At 37.3% G+C, this 15,356-nt stretch overlaps 1 protein-coding gene across 3 annotated transcripts in view; it reads right to left on the reverse strand.

The window, feature by feature from the left end:
- The window catches only part of NAA35 (N-alpha-acetyltransferase 35, NatC auxiliary subunit), an 88,621-nt gene extending 73,498 nt beyond the window's left edge, over positions 1-15,123 (reverse strand). Inside the window, exons 1-5 of one of the 3 annotated variants that reach the window (XM_057498530.1) lie at positions 15,009-15,035; positions 14,843-14,922; positions 13,980-14,108; positions 3,388-3,421; positions 17-131 (exon numbers count right to left, since the gene is read on the reverse strand). In XM_057498530.1, coding sequence (XP_057354513.1) covers positions 17-131; positions 3,388-3,421; positions 13,980-14,103 — 273 coding nt within the window. In that variant the 5' untranslated portion in view covers positions 14,104-14,108; positions 14,843-14,922; positions 15,009-15,035. Of the gene's footprint in view, positions 1-16; positions 132-3,387; positions 3,422-13,979; positions 14,109-14,842 lie in introns of all 3 variants that reach the window. The other 2 variants (XR_008996483.1, XM_057498529.1) reach the window with 2 other exon arrangements.
- Positions 15,124-15,356: the final 233 nt, after the last annotated feature.

Below are 15,356 nucleotides of genomic sequence, written 5' to 3' on the forward strand. Positions count from 1 at the left end.
GCACAATAGTGACTACCTTGATAGCTTGTTCAAAATTAAGAACTTTTCGATTAACTTGGTTTCCAATCATGCCAGCATCCATCTTGGGATCCATCATTTCAATGGCAGACATGGCTTCAAAAAGACCAAATCTGGAAATAAAAAAATTGATCCCACAAATTGTTTTTGAACCAGTAAGCTTACCCAGATTCCCAAGTGGTAAAAAATTATTATAGTCCTTCAAATAACTAGTTTTCTATGTATTCAGTCTTCCCAACTTGCTAACTTTTTCTATTTCAATTAAATCATATCACATTAACATAAAAATTCTTCCTTGTACTCGTTACTAAAGATTATTTCACATGCACTGTGGGGAAAATGTTAAAACAAAAGATGTTTTTCCCTGCCTCCTTCAAAAAGGTTACAAGTTAGACATTTTTAGAAAAAAAAGAACTGGTTTATAATGGATTTCACTTTGCCTTCTTTAAATAATTTTCTCTAATATTTAGGAAGATATGTTTGGAATAACCATTATCAAATGTAACTTTTAGAATTTTTTCCTTTTATGTCTTGAAAGTCCTGTAATGTGACACATTATAGTCTATAATGCTCAATGTTTTGGCAATTATGAAAATAATGAAATATGAAATATATGAAAAATAACTCAGAAACCTCGGTATTTGTGTCTGGTATTTGTGGTTCATTAGCCATAAAAGCAGACAGTTGTGATGCACTGTGGACTGGTTAGTAAGTATATCATTAACTGAGATATACATCAAGAAATCAGAGAGGAAGAAAGCCTAAAGGAAAAGTCTGACAGACTATCAAGTTACTGACTACATATTTGAATGTTTCAATTCAAAATACTCTGATGATATAAGCATACGGTATTATTGAAAACAACTCTCATCTACAAATTTGATGTAATGCTGATCAAAAGCCAAATGGTATTTTTCAAAGAGCTCTCAAAGCCAAAACAGAAAATATGCAAAAACAGAAGAGAATTTTTTCAATAAAAATAGGGATTCACCAAATATCAAAGGAACTACAAAGCTATTATTAAAAGCATTCTAGAGTACAGAGATCAAAAGAAAACAGTCCAAACCCTTATTTCTGTAGGAATTATGTATGATAAAGGTAGAATTTTAAATTAGTTGGGAAAACAGTGCATTAGTCAATAAATACTGTTGAGACAGTGGCTAACCATGTGGAAAAAGTGAAACTTTTGATTCACACAGTTTTAAAAAATAAACCCCAAGCAGATATAAGTTCTAAACCTAAAACAAACTAAAAACTCTTCAAAACTGCTATAAAGGCAAAAGTTGATAAATCCAGCTGTGTAAATATCTTAAATTTGTATGTAATGATAATAAACTATAGTCAGTTAAAACTCATAATTATCTGGGGGAAATATCTTTAATATAATTTCCAAAAAGTGAATATCCAGAATATATAACTCATACAAATAAATAAGCAGTAAATAATACAAAGAAAAAATAGGCAAAGAAATGTACAAAGAATTCACAGAATATACAAACTACTAGTAAAAAAGGGAAAAGTTCCTCAAATTCAAATGTAGTCAGATAACACAAACTAAACAAGAGGTTTTTTGGCCACAAGAAAACTTTTAAAAATATACTTTTACTGTTGGTGGGAATATAAATTGATAGGCTTTGAGAGAAATTTGGTTGAATCCATTAAAATCCAGTTATTTGAATTCTAGGCTCCTATACTGAAACTTATTTGCACATGTGTATATACAAAGAGGCCTGTATGAATTAAGTGTCTTCCATTTTCCCATGTTACCAAAATATTTTGCAATTAAAATGTTCATCAATGTGATACCACAGAATAAATTATGGTACAGCCATTTTATAAAACGCATACTCAGTAAAGCTATTATATACTCACCTGGAAGGATCTCTAAAATATACTGAATGGGAAAGGAATTTTCAAAATAATATATACTGTATATCCCCATTTATAATTTAGCTACTTTTATAGATTTTATTCATGTATGTAAATGTTTTTTTTAAAAGGTCCAGAAGGACAAACAACAATCTGATTATGTCTGGGCAAAGAGAAGGGCCTGTGTTGGGGGTAATAGTATTGTGGGAAGTTTTTGCTTTACCTCTGAGGTTTGAATTTGTTAAAAACAAATTATCTGTTTCTTACATGTGAACTAAGGAAGTTTTTAACGGCACAATTAAAATCCTAAACCAGTGAGGTTATCTACCTAATTAGTAAAACTGCTATAGAAACTATAGTAGCATTAAGTTAGCTACTTCATTCATTCAACACTTACTGAGCACCTATTATGTGCTAGACAATGTTCTAGGGATCCAGAATACAAACAAAGTTGCTTGCCTCATGGAACTTACATTCTAGTGGGAGGAAATAGATAATAAATAAAATTACATAGGTTAGAAGACTGCACATACTAGGCAGAAAGGAAGAAACAGCTAACAGATAAGGTCTAGAAGGAAACAACTTTAAAAGACGACCAGGGCAGGCTGCTGGCAATCATGTTCCCTGGGCTGAGCCTAAAACCTTGGGGAAATGAAGAAGGCTGGGTCCCTCAGCTGTCCCCTCTAAATTTACTCCACAACCAGGAGCTACATTCCTTCTTACATTAGCTTGTTGTTTGGTTTCATTACCTCCTTCCTGTAACTGCCTGCAGCATCCACAGGATGACCTAGAGGGGTTCTCAAAGTGTGGTCCCTTGATCAGCAGCATCAAGTTCACCTGGGAACTTAGAACTGTCACTTCTGCATTCCCACACCAGGTCTACTAAATAAGGAACTCTGGGGGGTTAGGGTCTAGCAATGTATGTTTTAAAAAGCCCTTCTGGTAACTCTGATGCACACTAAAGTTTGAGGAGAACTAAATTACAGGGTCTACCCCTCCTTTCCAAATGTCCACTCTTGTCTACTTACTAATATAAAATTTCATATTCCTAACCTTGAAAATTGAGCATTTCTGTACTAGTATGAGGATTGAGGCTATCTATATAGTAGTGAGTATAAATATAAACAAGCATTTCTCTTTATTTTACCTTTCCCAGGATTCTCAATCTCCTTTCCTCTGGATATTGAGTCACCTATCTCAGGTCAGCCTATCACATATAACATAAAACTAATGCCTTTTCTTCAAGAAATTCCATATTCTGTACATCTACCCACAATGGAAGGACACATAAGTCAGTTTCACTAGGTATAACCATCTCATACCACAACTAGGGTCAGCTGTCCCAAATAGCTCACCACAGTTAAGAACAGATGTATAATTAGTTTTATTTTTACAGCTTTGAAATGTAAAATTACTCAGGCCTCAGGGAATACCGCTGTATATAAGAAAAAATAGATGGAAATATTACACTGTACTATTTCAAAGGCCACAAATACTTACAGCTTATCATGAAGTAGTTCCCCCAACTTTAATTCTAAAAGAAACAAAAGAGAAAAATGCTTTGAATGTATTTATACTTATATATTATGCTAAGAAGAAAATGAAACAAAATATTAGCATCTGAAAATTGTGCTTGCATTACTCTAAATTTCATTTTCTAAGAAACAGTTGTATTATTTTTACTCAATTACTAATATAATGCTCTTACACAGTGAATAAAACACTTACTATATTTGAACTTGTGAGAATTAAGAGACCCACCACAGGCCATAATAATCCAATCAGAATTACCAACCTCATTTTAAAAAAACACTAGTAAATTTCTCCCTAAGTAAACTTTTTCATAGAACTGATTGCTATTTCTCAAGTTTTTAAACCAGTTGGTATCATTATTGAATCTCTTTCTGTCCCAAAACAGTGTCAACACTATTTTTTAATTGTAACTTTGAATAATGTAGAAAACACTTGAGTAAACAACTAATCAGAACAGTGTTCATCCTCTATAAAGCAGTAGTGTTCAACACTGGGTGCATATTATCATCAACTGGGGAGCTTTTGAAAACTCTGTGCCCAAGCAGCACCCCAAACTAATTAAATTCTAGCAGTGAGCCCTAGTGGTTTTAAAGCAATCCAGGCAATTTCAATGCACAAGTAAGGCAAGAACTGTTTCTGTTAACATTTTAAGTTGCTTACATATTGATGGGCAAATCCTGTGAAAGGTATAAAGAAGTATTTTTCAGAACTTTTCCCATCTTGCCAGGCAATCACAAATTAACATTCATATTTAGCAGTCCCATGTACCAAAACAAATAAATCAATGAAAAGCATATAGCAAAACACAGCAGGAAGCATAACAGAACACACAGCTGTGCTTAAAGATGGCCTGGGAATCCAAGAGTCTGTGATGTTATAATTAGGTTTGTAATATTATTCAAATGCTCTTTGTATTTTTCATTGTGTTATTTGCACTGATGATGCAAATGTAATGGTGGCCAAAACTGCTGTAACTTTAACACAAATCAATACAGTAGCCCTAAAGCTAAAGAGTGAATTTTTTACTTCCATGCACTTGTGGTTAAAAAAGACAATTTCTAAAAAAAATTTCACTTGTCCTTGATGAAGCAGTAAAAATTATTCATCTTAGGGCCATGACCAGGGTATAGCAAGAGAGTCAACTACAGAGCAAAAATGTAAGGAGGCATTCACTTTCAGGCATTCCCTTCTTAAACTGGGCACCCTGGTGCCTCACTCACTTCATCCAAGTGCCAGCTCTGATTGACCTCATTTAGTCTCAATCTTTGAGACCATGTCCTTCAATATTCTACTTAACAAAATGGGAAGTGTACATAAATGTTTCTACTGCATACCAAAGAGGCTGTTTCAAGGAAAAGCACTTGCACAATTATCATGGAACACAATTTTTACTTGAAAGAATTGACAAACTAGTTATTCAGACCTGAAAATACAGCTTTCTCTTTAAAATTAGTTTGTCACCTTACAAAAAATTGACAATGTTTGCTTGTTGCCAATAAAATTTGACCATTCACGCAAAAATTAAAATTTTGGAACACATATCACCACTGTGAACTTAACAGTTTGTTTCCCAATACTTACAAAAGACTTTTCTGATGATATTGGTGGTGGTATTAACAAATGTGCTTTTTAATGTCGTATAATGAAGTATGTCAACTCTTGGAAAATCTGCTTAACTCACTGAAGTAATGTTCTGCAAATGGATTTTCTGCAAATATTTTGAATATCCAATCTTCTTCAAATATTTTGAATGGAAAGAAGATCCATTCAAGTTCAAGACAGAGTAGTGGAGTTAACATAACAGAGCGTGGAAAATCCACTGATAAGATTTCAGATTCCACACTGCAACTAATCTTTAAGAAACTACCACTTGTCAAGTTTTGGTATAGTATCAAAGAAGAATATCCACAATTATCTATAAAGGTTCCTCAGTTTCCAATTACATATTGGTGAAGCTATATTTACTTCAAATACTTCAGCTAAAATGACATGTGGCAACAGATTGAATACAGAATTACAGTTGGAATTCAGGTGCCCTCTAGTATGCTGACTTTAATTAAAGAAATTTTCAGAAGTGTACAACTCTGTTATTTTGTTTTGAAAAATATATTTATTCTTCATTTAAAATTGTTCTGTTAACACATACTGGGTTTATAACTGTTCTTAAGTACCTTTTATATTTCTGAGTTTAAATTTTAATATTGTAAACATCAATGTATATATGTAATACACAAAAACAGTATAATAATTTTTAAGAGTATAATGGTGTCTTAAGTTGAAAAATTTGAGAAATGCTCTAATAATTTATCATATGCTTAACGTAGATCTGGGTACCAAATAACTTCACCAAGTTTAAAAATAAAACATTCCATAGACCTAGATGCAAATCAATCCCTATAGGTCTTGGTTTCCTCATCTGTAAAATGAAGAGTGAAACTAGATGACTCTCATAAATCCCTCAGAACTCTAGTAATCAGATGACTCATTAGTAAACTATAGGCAGCAAATTTCAAAATTCACTCATTAAGCGGAGTACAAGCACGCTCACTGCATGATCAATAACTGGACAGAGTCATGATCTGCAATAGCACTATAGACATAATCTGGGTCTTATCCAACTGCACAGCAGTTCTCAAAAAATTAGAATGGTAATGTTTTACATTTATCATTAGCAGTCAGAAATGACATCATCATACATCATAGATTCTGGAAAATTCCACTGTATACTAGTAAGAGAACAGGAGTCAAAAAGGCAAGTCAATGTCTTAGTATTACCATGAAAATAGTTTTGACCTTGCATATCCTGTGAAATGGTCCTGGGGATCCCAGGGATCAGGAAACACACCAAACCACTAAGCTAAGTTAACATAATGATAAAAAAAGTAAACTTCTACTTTTAAGTTAAAGACTTAAGTAGGTACAAGAGAATATAGCTAAAACCATTCATAAAAGAGGGAAAAAATATGAGGAAAAGTTCATGATTTGAAAAATTTTTTTGATAATCTTGACAATAAACTGCTTTTTAATTTTATCCTCACTCTCATATAAGGCTATGATTAGATGTGTTGTGACAGAAAAGTTAACTTTAATTTTGTGGGTTATAGAATTTCATGACATCTTGAGGATCTCCTTCCTTTTGCCTTGTAAATGAATGATGAATCAAAACTTACGGCTGGAGTTTGGGAAACAGCAGTGCTGAGCACATAGTATATACATAATTATTCACCTGAAGAAAAGTAACAGGACAGAGGAAAACATGCAATTATGGGACAATGCAAATATATTTACCATCTTATAATGAGATCATGGGTAAACTGCTGTTATAGATCTTTGAATATATTTCTACACATAACATTATAAATGACGGTTATGTTCCCAGTTAGGGTCCCTATGAATGCCCTATAGAATAAATGATATAACAGAAATCCAATACCATTGTAGTAGTGATATTTAAACAGATCAATTAAAGTTTAACCCCGGGTAAAGATGACCAACTGAACACATGCAACAAACTACCTTTAATTTAATTCCCTCATGAGATCTTGTTAATACAATAGAGGAATTTTTTTAAAGAAAGGTATACATCAAAGAAGAAAAACAGGTGCAGAAAAAAATACAACAAAATTGGAGAAACTTGGAAACAGAAAAATAAGTAGTTTCTTAGCAAACTTAAGAAAACAGTTCTAAAGCCAGCAGTGGAAAAAGCCAAAAACCAACTTGATTTACCATTTGCCTCTAAAAGTAGGAATAAAAGGAGACCAAAATATGGAGGCAGCCCCAGGGCCCTGCCCTAATTTACAGAGCAGAATTAACTGCCCCTCCCACATTCTAAATAACACTGAAGACTTTCTTTGAACAGAGTAGACCAAAAAGTCTCCGAGGACATAAAGTTATCTGAAGGCCAGGGTACAGCACTGGGAAGAGAGGGCATTAAGTAGATACGTGAAAACCCCAGACATCTTACCCTACTTTACTGTTAAAAATCACAGGCAGTCAAGTCAGAGTTTCAACCTCAAAGCAGGAAATTAGACAAATTTTCTCTACAGAATATATTCTTTCCAAGAAGAAAGAGCTAAATAATTGACATAAAAGGTTTTCCAACACAAAAGCCAAGTCGTATCACCTGACATTCAGAGTCAGCAAGTTCCACTAAAAAATTCAGTTTCCAATTGGCTTTTGGTCCCCCACCCTTACTTAGACAGGCAACAAAGGATTCTTTTACATATGAAAAATAGAAACCAAAGGAAACAAATTAAAAAGGGCAAGCTGGAAAAAAGATATACTATGTTGGGAAATAAGAATTCAAAAGAACTGTTATTATCCTTAGAGTGATAAAATAGTGCAATCCCCAAACAAAAACAGGACACTTAGCTTCAAAAAAAAGAGGAACATACAGAGAAAATTAATCTTAGACATTAAAAACATTACAGCAGAAAATAAAATTTACTAGGTTTGGGAAACAAAGTTGAGCATCTCCATCCATTTGTGCTTCTGTAACAAAAAATGCCATAAACTGGGTGGCCTATACACAACAAACTTATTTCTCACAGTTCTGAAGGCTGTAAAGTCCAAGATGAAGGCACTGGCAGATTCTGTGTCTGGTGAGCGCCCACTTCCTAAACAGCCATCTTTTTTGCTGTAACCTCAAATGGCAAAAGGAACTAGAGAGCTCTGTGGGGTCTCTTTAATAAGGGCACTAATGCCATTCATGTGGGCTCCACTCTCACGACCCAAGCACCACCCAAAAGCCCCACCTCTCAATACAATCACAGTGGGCATTAAGTTTCCATATATGATTTGGGGGAACACAAACATTCAGTCTACAGCACTGAGGAAAAAGACAAAAACACAAAACATGAACACAGGCAAGAAAGAATAAGAAAAAAGCAGAGGATCAAACTAAGAAGTTCAATATCCAAAAACAGACACTCCATGAGGAGAATACAGAAAAAAAAACAAAGAGAAAAGAGAGTAACTCAAGAAAGTTTCCCAGAGCTGAAGGATGGGAGAAAATGAAAGGGCCCCAGAATCATCAAGGCAAACCACTACAAAAGCTCTGGACATGGAGTCAGGTAATAGATCCTAAAAGGTTACTTAGGAAAGCTCAGGTATGAGAAAGTCATCAGACTTTCTAATAGCAACATCAGAGGAAAAAAAAAACAATCAATGGATAAATGCCCTCAAAATTCTCAAAGGCACCCAATATTATCAGTAAAGTGGGAGGGCAGAATAAAGACATTTTCAGACATCTAGAGCCTCCAAAGATTGTATCTCCCATGCATTACTGAGGAAGATAATAAAGATAGCCAATCGAAACAATTTAAGGGGGAATATAAGGGGGACAAGTAAGAAACCCCAGGCTGATGATGAAGGAAGATCTCAGGATCACACTATGTATAAAAGATCATTAGTCCAGACTGAAGCAAGAGGCTGAGAAGAAATTTATTTAGGGAGATGAAAACAATAGGATGTCTGGTAAATCTGAATATTTTAAGGAGATTTAGATAACTGCTAAAAAAAAATCTAAGGACTATGATAATCAATATAAGTACATACATTTGGGTAATTTTTTGTATGTATAACAAAAGAACAGTGCAGGAAGAGAAAAGTATTAATAGTTTTACTCTTTGGCTCAGGTATGGATATTTGTATATCCGTAGGGCAACTATAACTATACGGGTGGAAGTCCACAGATAAACACCTAAATTGGGAGTAAGAAGAATCAAGACATAGTAATAAAAGCATGCTACCTAGAGTCATGACTACTGGAGTAACCAGCTAAAAGGGGGAAAGTGGTGACTTCTGAGGACACCTTTGCTATTGACCATAACTCCTAACATAAAGCAAGATACACAAAACATGACTAAGGAGAAAACCTGATATGGTGCATTCAACAACACAGAAAAGTCCTTAAAGTACTTCAGAGGTCCCATCCCCTTTCCTCCACTTGATATAGCTGTACGTTAACACTAGTTCTTAAGAGGTGTTAAGACATCCAGTGTCTCTATGTCCCTATCCTAAAGAATCCAGAGTCAGAGAAGTTAAATGATAGCTGAACATTCTTGAAAGTGATCTACAGTGAATTAAGCAGCACTACTGACATTTTGGGCAGAATAATTTTGGGTGGGGGAGGCTACCCTATGTATCAGATGGTTAGCAGCATTCCTGCTGTGTACTCACCAGATGCCGGTAGCAAAACCCCTTCCCTTCCCCACTGTGACAACCAAAAATGTTTCAAAACATTGGCAAATGTCCCTTAAGGGCAAAATCACCACTTGTAGAGAACCAGTGATCTACCACTACCAATGCAACCCCTCACCTTATCACTGAAGATATTCTTGATTAGTATGGAACAAGGAAAATAATTTTCATTTCCAAAACCAAAATCATTAAAAAAAATATTTTACAGGTTGCCAAGATCTTTCACCAGGATATTTCTGTATATCTACCTTTTCTCTCTTGGAATAAAGTGCTAACAAACAGCAAATTCCTAGAACAATGATTCTTAAATGGGGGATGGGGTTTAGAAGGAGTCCATGAAAGTTTTACCATGTGTCTATACTTTTTCTAAGATAATTGTTAAATGCTACATTATCGGTTTGATAAAAAGGTTAGATCAAAAGATTACAGAAACATATTCCATGCAAACTGGATAATGACATTATGATCAAGTATTGCTACAATTTCAGTTCCCAAGCTTGTATTCATTATTATGATTTCAGGCAACCACCCGAGATAACAGCATTTAATGTAATGCAGTAGTCCTCAAACTTCTGAAGTCCAAGACCCAGATATTCTATGGTTTGAAGAAACATTACCTTACAATATTCAGTCATTCTTAAAACAAATACATATTGAGCATCTACAAGTATTCTGGGTGAGAGAAGCTAGTACAGAAAGAAAGAAAAACAAAAAACTTAAGCATTTTAGCTCTTCAATGAACGAAGAGAAAGCAATAAAAGTAGTGTTCCAAAAGAACTGGGAAAGAGCCGAAAAACTGGATAGGGAAGGGACCTTAGACCATGGTACTTGTGGGAAAGACTATAGAAGAATGAGCTGAGCCCTTAGGGAGAGAAGAAAATGGGGTGACAAAATAGGCCCATTTACTCTTGGATTAGTTGAAAAAGAAAATGATAGCCGACCTCGGATTACCTCTGGGTTATACCTGATGACAGTGTCATCCTAGGAGAGGTTGTTGGCTATCCAGAGGGCATATGCAATAGAATCTGGTAGGCAGAAGAAGGAGCAGTGTGTATTTTATGATCATTCATGTTTAAAGTTCTAAGTTGTAATTCAGAAAGCACCCATGTAAGATAATGAAATGAATAATGAAGGTCAAAGACTTTCTATAGGTAGCAAAATTAGATGGCTTGAATTAGGTAGTTTCCTAGAGAAGTAAAGCTCAGAGGTGTTATTTGGATGACGTGTTATGCATTAGGCAAAATAACTGATGACACCATATATTCACATTATTTGAAAAAGAAAGAAAAGAGTGTCAATGACAGTTATGTGTGCCATCTGCCTAGTAGAAAATGGTGATAAAAAGTTAGAATTTGATCTAGAGTACTTTGAAGAACCACTAAAATAATTAAGTAGAAATGTGCCTTAAAAACACTAATCAAGTACACATGGTGTGGGGGAGGTAATGGGGAAGACAGTGTAGCAGAGAAGACAAGTAGTGACTCTGTGGCATCTTACCACAGATGGACAGTGACTTCAATGGGGTATGTGGGGGGACTTGATAATATGGGTGAATGTAGTAACTATATTGTTTCTCATGTGAAACTTTCATAAGAGTGTCTATCAATGATACCTTAATAAAAAAAACAGGCAACACCAGTCATGGTGTTAAAAATCAGGACAGTGGTTACTCTTAGAGGGCAAAAATGATTGGCGAGGGTCATAAGTAAGACTTCTGAGGTGCTAGCAATGTTTTATTTCTTGATCTCAGTGCTGGTCACAGTGTTCAGTTTGAAAAAATTTGTCAAGTTGTCCATTTACGATGTGTGTACTTTTCTGTATGCTATATACTTCAAACCAAAAGCACAAGTAACAAAAGAAAAAATTATGTGGACTTTTTCAAAATCAAAAACTTTTGTGCTTCAAACCATCCTTTAAAAGTGAAAAGACAATCAGAGAATGGGAAATTTTTGCAAATCATTTATCTGATAAAAGATGTGTATCTAGAACATACATACCTCTTAAAACTCAATAAAAAGACAACTCAATTTCAAAATGAGTTGTAATCAGTATGTAGTGTTTTATGGTACCAAAAAAAAAAAAAATCACCAAAGTCTAGGACATGCCATCACACTATTACTAATGAGGAGAGACCACTGCATCAGCTAAAGAAGAGGATGTAATGATATCTGTTGTAAATTTAGTCTTCAGAAAGGTGCTGGAGGTGGTTGGGGGAATAGATGGAATAGGTGAAGGGGGAAAAGTAATGAGTGAGTGCTTGATATCCTGATCTGGGCATTGGTTACAACACTGTATACACATGTCAAAATACATCAAGCTGTATATTAAATTTGTATAGTTTACTTCTATGTAACTCAACATAAATTTTTAAGAACTAAAAAAAAGAAAGCTGTTAGAAAAGACATCTATAACTGAGGCTATGAATCTGATTATTTCAAAAAGGGAGAACAAATTATTAATACCATAGGCTCAAGAGCTGTTAACAGCTGTTAGTCCTTAAACTATATGTAAAGGAAGATTAATTCTACGTCAAATTTCTGTTCAAGAAGTACACCTCACATTTGTGCCACTTGAGACAGTGTAAGAGCTAATTATGGAAGAGTTCACAGGATGGCCTGATGTTGGCAACAAAATGACATGCCAACCCCCCTCTCAATTCACACTAAAGCAGAGATTAGAACCACATCTCCTACTCAAGGCTCCTTTCACAAAGAAACAGAATTATTCCTCAAACATACAACTCTCAGTGAACTCTGGCTCTAATGGTTCATCTCAATCTAGAGTAATTCCTTCACATTCCCTTAGAGAAACTCAACCACTCCTTCTAAGGCCCAACTCAATCCATATATACTTCCTAAAACCTTCCCCTTTTAGGTTCACAATAACAGTCCTCTAATATAGATTACTTAAAATCAGTGCAAATAATAGGTATGATCCCCTTAATAATCTAAGATACCTGGGCACAGAAACTCATACTCTTTCTCTCCCTTAGATACACATATACGGGCAGTCAACCAACTCCCAGTCTAATGTTCTTTCCACTATCTCACTTAGGCATACTTTAGCTGGACATGCATTTCAAAGCAGTCAAAGGGTAGGCACATGATTTATCATTTTGCTTATACTCAACTGGCTCCCTTTCCACTTGCAGCTGCTCCAAGTCCTTACTCCTCTCCTTCAGAGCACTATTCCAAACACACTCCATCTAACTGTCAAAGCATAACCTTCTTGCTAAGAAAACAAAAACCCTCAAGGTATTACTCCCTCCACCATTCCTCTTCAGCCACTTAGAAATATATGTGTATCTTCACCGCCCTAACCTCAGTTCCTCTGTGTCAGTATATCTCTACTCTTTTCCCCCAAGTCAATTTCTCTACCATGTTCTTGATCCCATCCATCCTCTCTTAAAGTGTAAGCTATCAATCACTCTGTTTGTTCCTTTCACTTAACTTCATTTCTCCCTTTAAATGCTCATTTTTCCATTTATATCCAAACATTGATTGAACTATATGTCAGGCAATGGTCTGTGTGCTAGAGTTACCGACAAGATCTCTGTACTCACAAAGCTTATATTCTAGAGGATGGGGCTGACAATAAACAAGAAATAACTGAAAATGATTGTTTTTGACAGTAGGTAAGTGCTATGATGAAAATAAAACAGGGTGACTCAACTGAGGTGGAGCTGGATAGAAGAGAAGAGGGGGTCGAATCTGCTTAGGCTGATTGTTTTGAGAAGTCCTCACTGGGGAGGAACGTTTAAGTGGTCAGGAAGGAACCAGCTCCATGAAGACCCAAGGGGGAAATGCAATTCTGGAAAAAAGAAAATATGCAAAGGCCCAAGGGAGAACCACTCTGGTGTGTTTAATGAGATAAAAAGGACCTTGTGACTAATATAATGAGCCTAGTGGGGCAGTGGTACAAAAATGAAGTCTGAGTGGTAGGCAGGCACCAGAACATAAAGCCCATGAGGAAAAAGTCTGGATTTTATTTTCCATGGAAGAGTTAATCCACTGGAGGCTCTCTCTTATCAGGGAATGATGTGATCTATTTTCCAAACTCAAATATACAATAATACTACCATCTTTAAATCAACAGAAACTATGTTTCCACAGCTTGAAATTATTGCTATGTGCACTTTAAACTATCAAAGTTGGAAAAATTGAATCTGTATTTAATGCAATATCAAATATTTATTGGCTTTCAATTAGTTAAAATTAGAGAATGAATATGTGTAGTTTAAAAAACTTGATAAACCACATTTACCTGTTGATTTCATTTACTGAGCTAGTTTAGAAATCACAATCCAGATTTCACTTCACCCTTCCCCAGACTTTGAACTAACCCAAAAATTCACTCACCTCGACAAGCTTCTTCAAAATCTTGAGTTATGTCCACCCAGCTTGTATTGCTTTTTTCCATCTTTTCTGGTATACTGAGCTCCCATCCTGAATCATCCTCCTCTACGGAAGCTTTCATAACCATTATGCCTATAAAATTAACACTGATGTAAAAGAGAGATTGTAGTTTTCTGGGAGTGAGTACTGCAAACCATATGCGTTTGTTTAAGTACTAGATGAAAGTCTCACTAAACTGTTTAAGCAAACCTCATCTGGGTTTGAGAATGGTACTGAAAAAATTGCCTTAATGCAACTAAATCTCACATTCATCGACACTACTGCTGCTCATTTACTAATAGCCCAGCACGTACCAGGGCTCATAAAGAGTTTGCTTTCCCCCACTACTTAAGAAGTAAAATCGACAACCATCCCACCACTGGCCCAAACAAAACCAACTCTAGAGCTTCCAACTTTCAACAGTAGCCACAAATGACCAAGGCTCTTCAGGGTACCCCCTCGCAGCCCAGGGTCCCAAGCGGCAACTACTCAAGGCAAGGTGGTCTCACACATGCCCGGAGCAAGCCGGGCCAATCTCTCTCCGGCCGGGCAGGACTCCGGAACAGTCTGACCGAGGGGCACGGCGTGGGGAGCGCCCAGTCGGTTGGCACCTCCGGCCCAGAGCGGGGACGCACCTGAGGCGGGGACCCGCCCCGTGCCCGCCCCACCTTGGTCAGCCCGGCCCGGCCCCGGCCCCACAGGACGCGGAAGCAAGGACAGGGCTGTCGTCGCGCGGGGGGGCAGATAAGCCCGGTGCCTGGTCGTCGCCCCGGTAACACCGGGGAAGGCGAGGGCCTCCGCGCGCACGGGGAGCACGCAGCTCCTACCTGAAGCACTGCGGGAGGGCCGGGGCCGCAGGGTGACCTGACGTCCCCAGAGTCCGCCGCACGCGCAAGGGGCCACAGCGCTAGGAAACGGGAGGGAGGGAGTTTCAATGGTGAGCACAGGCGGTCCCTACCTACTTCTCCCTTGGCCACCCGGGCCCCTACGCACCGCCCGGACCGCGGAAATAACGCCGCCTCAACCTCTGCCGCCGCCGCCCCCTCCCCTCTCAGCCCAGTCGGGCCGGCCGCATGCGCGCATGCGTACGCCGAGTGCGCGCGACCCCGCCTCCTCTCCCTCACTCCTGGGGACTTCGCGCTCCCCGGCCACACCCCCTCACTCGCAGCCGCCACTGTTGCCGACAGACGCGGTCTTGTCTTATCGCGAGATTAGAGAAAATCGCGAGACCGGAAGCTACCTCCTTTCTCCAGCCTCAGGCCTAGGCCTAGGTAGAGGGCGGGTCCGGAAGGGGGCGGAGCCGGGTCTCAAAGCCCGCCCCGCCCCGCGGGGCTCTCTGGG

Source organism: Manis pentadactyla, chromosome 3, assembly GCF_030020395.1.
Source record: "Manis pentadactyla isolate mManPen7 chromosome 3, mManPen7.hap1, whole genome shotgun sequence".
Classification (NCBI taxonomy): Eukaryota; Metazoa; Chordata; class Mammalia; order Pholidota; family Manidae; genus Manis; species Manis pentadactyla.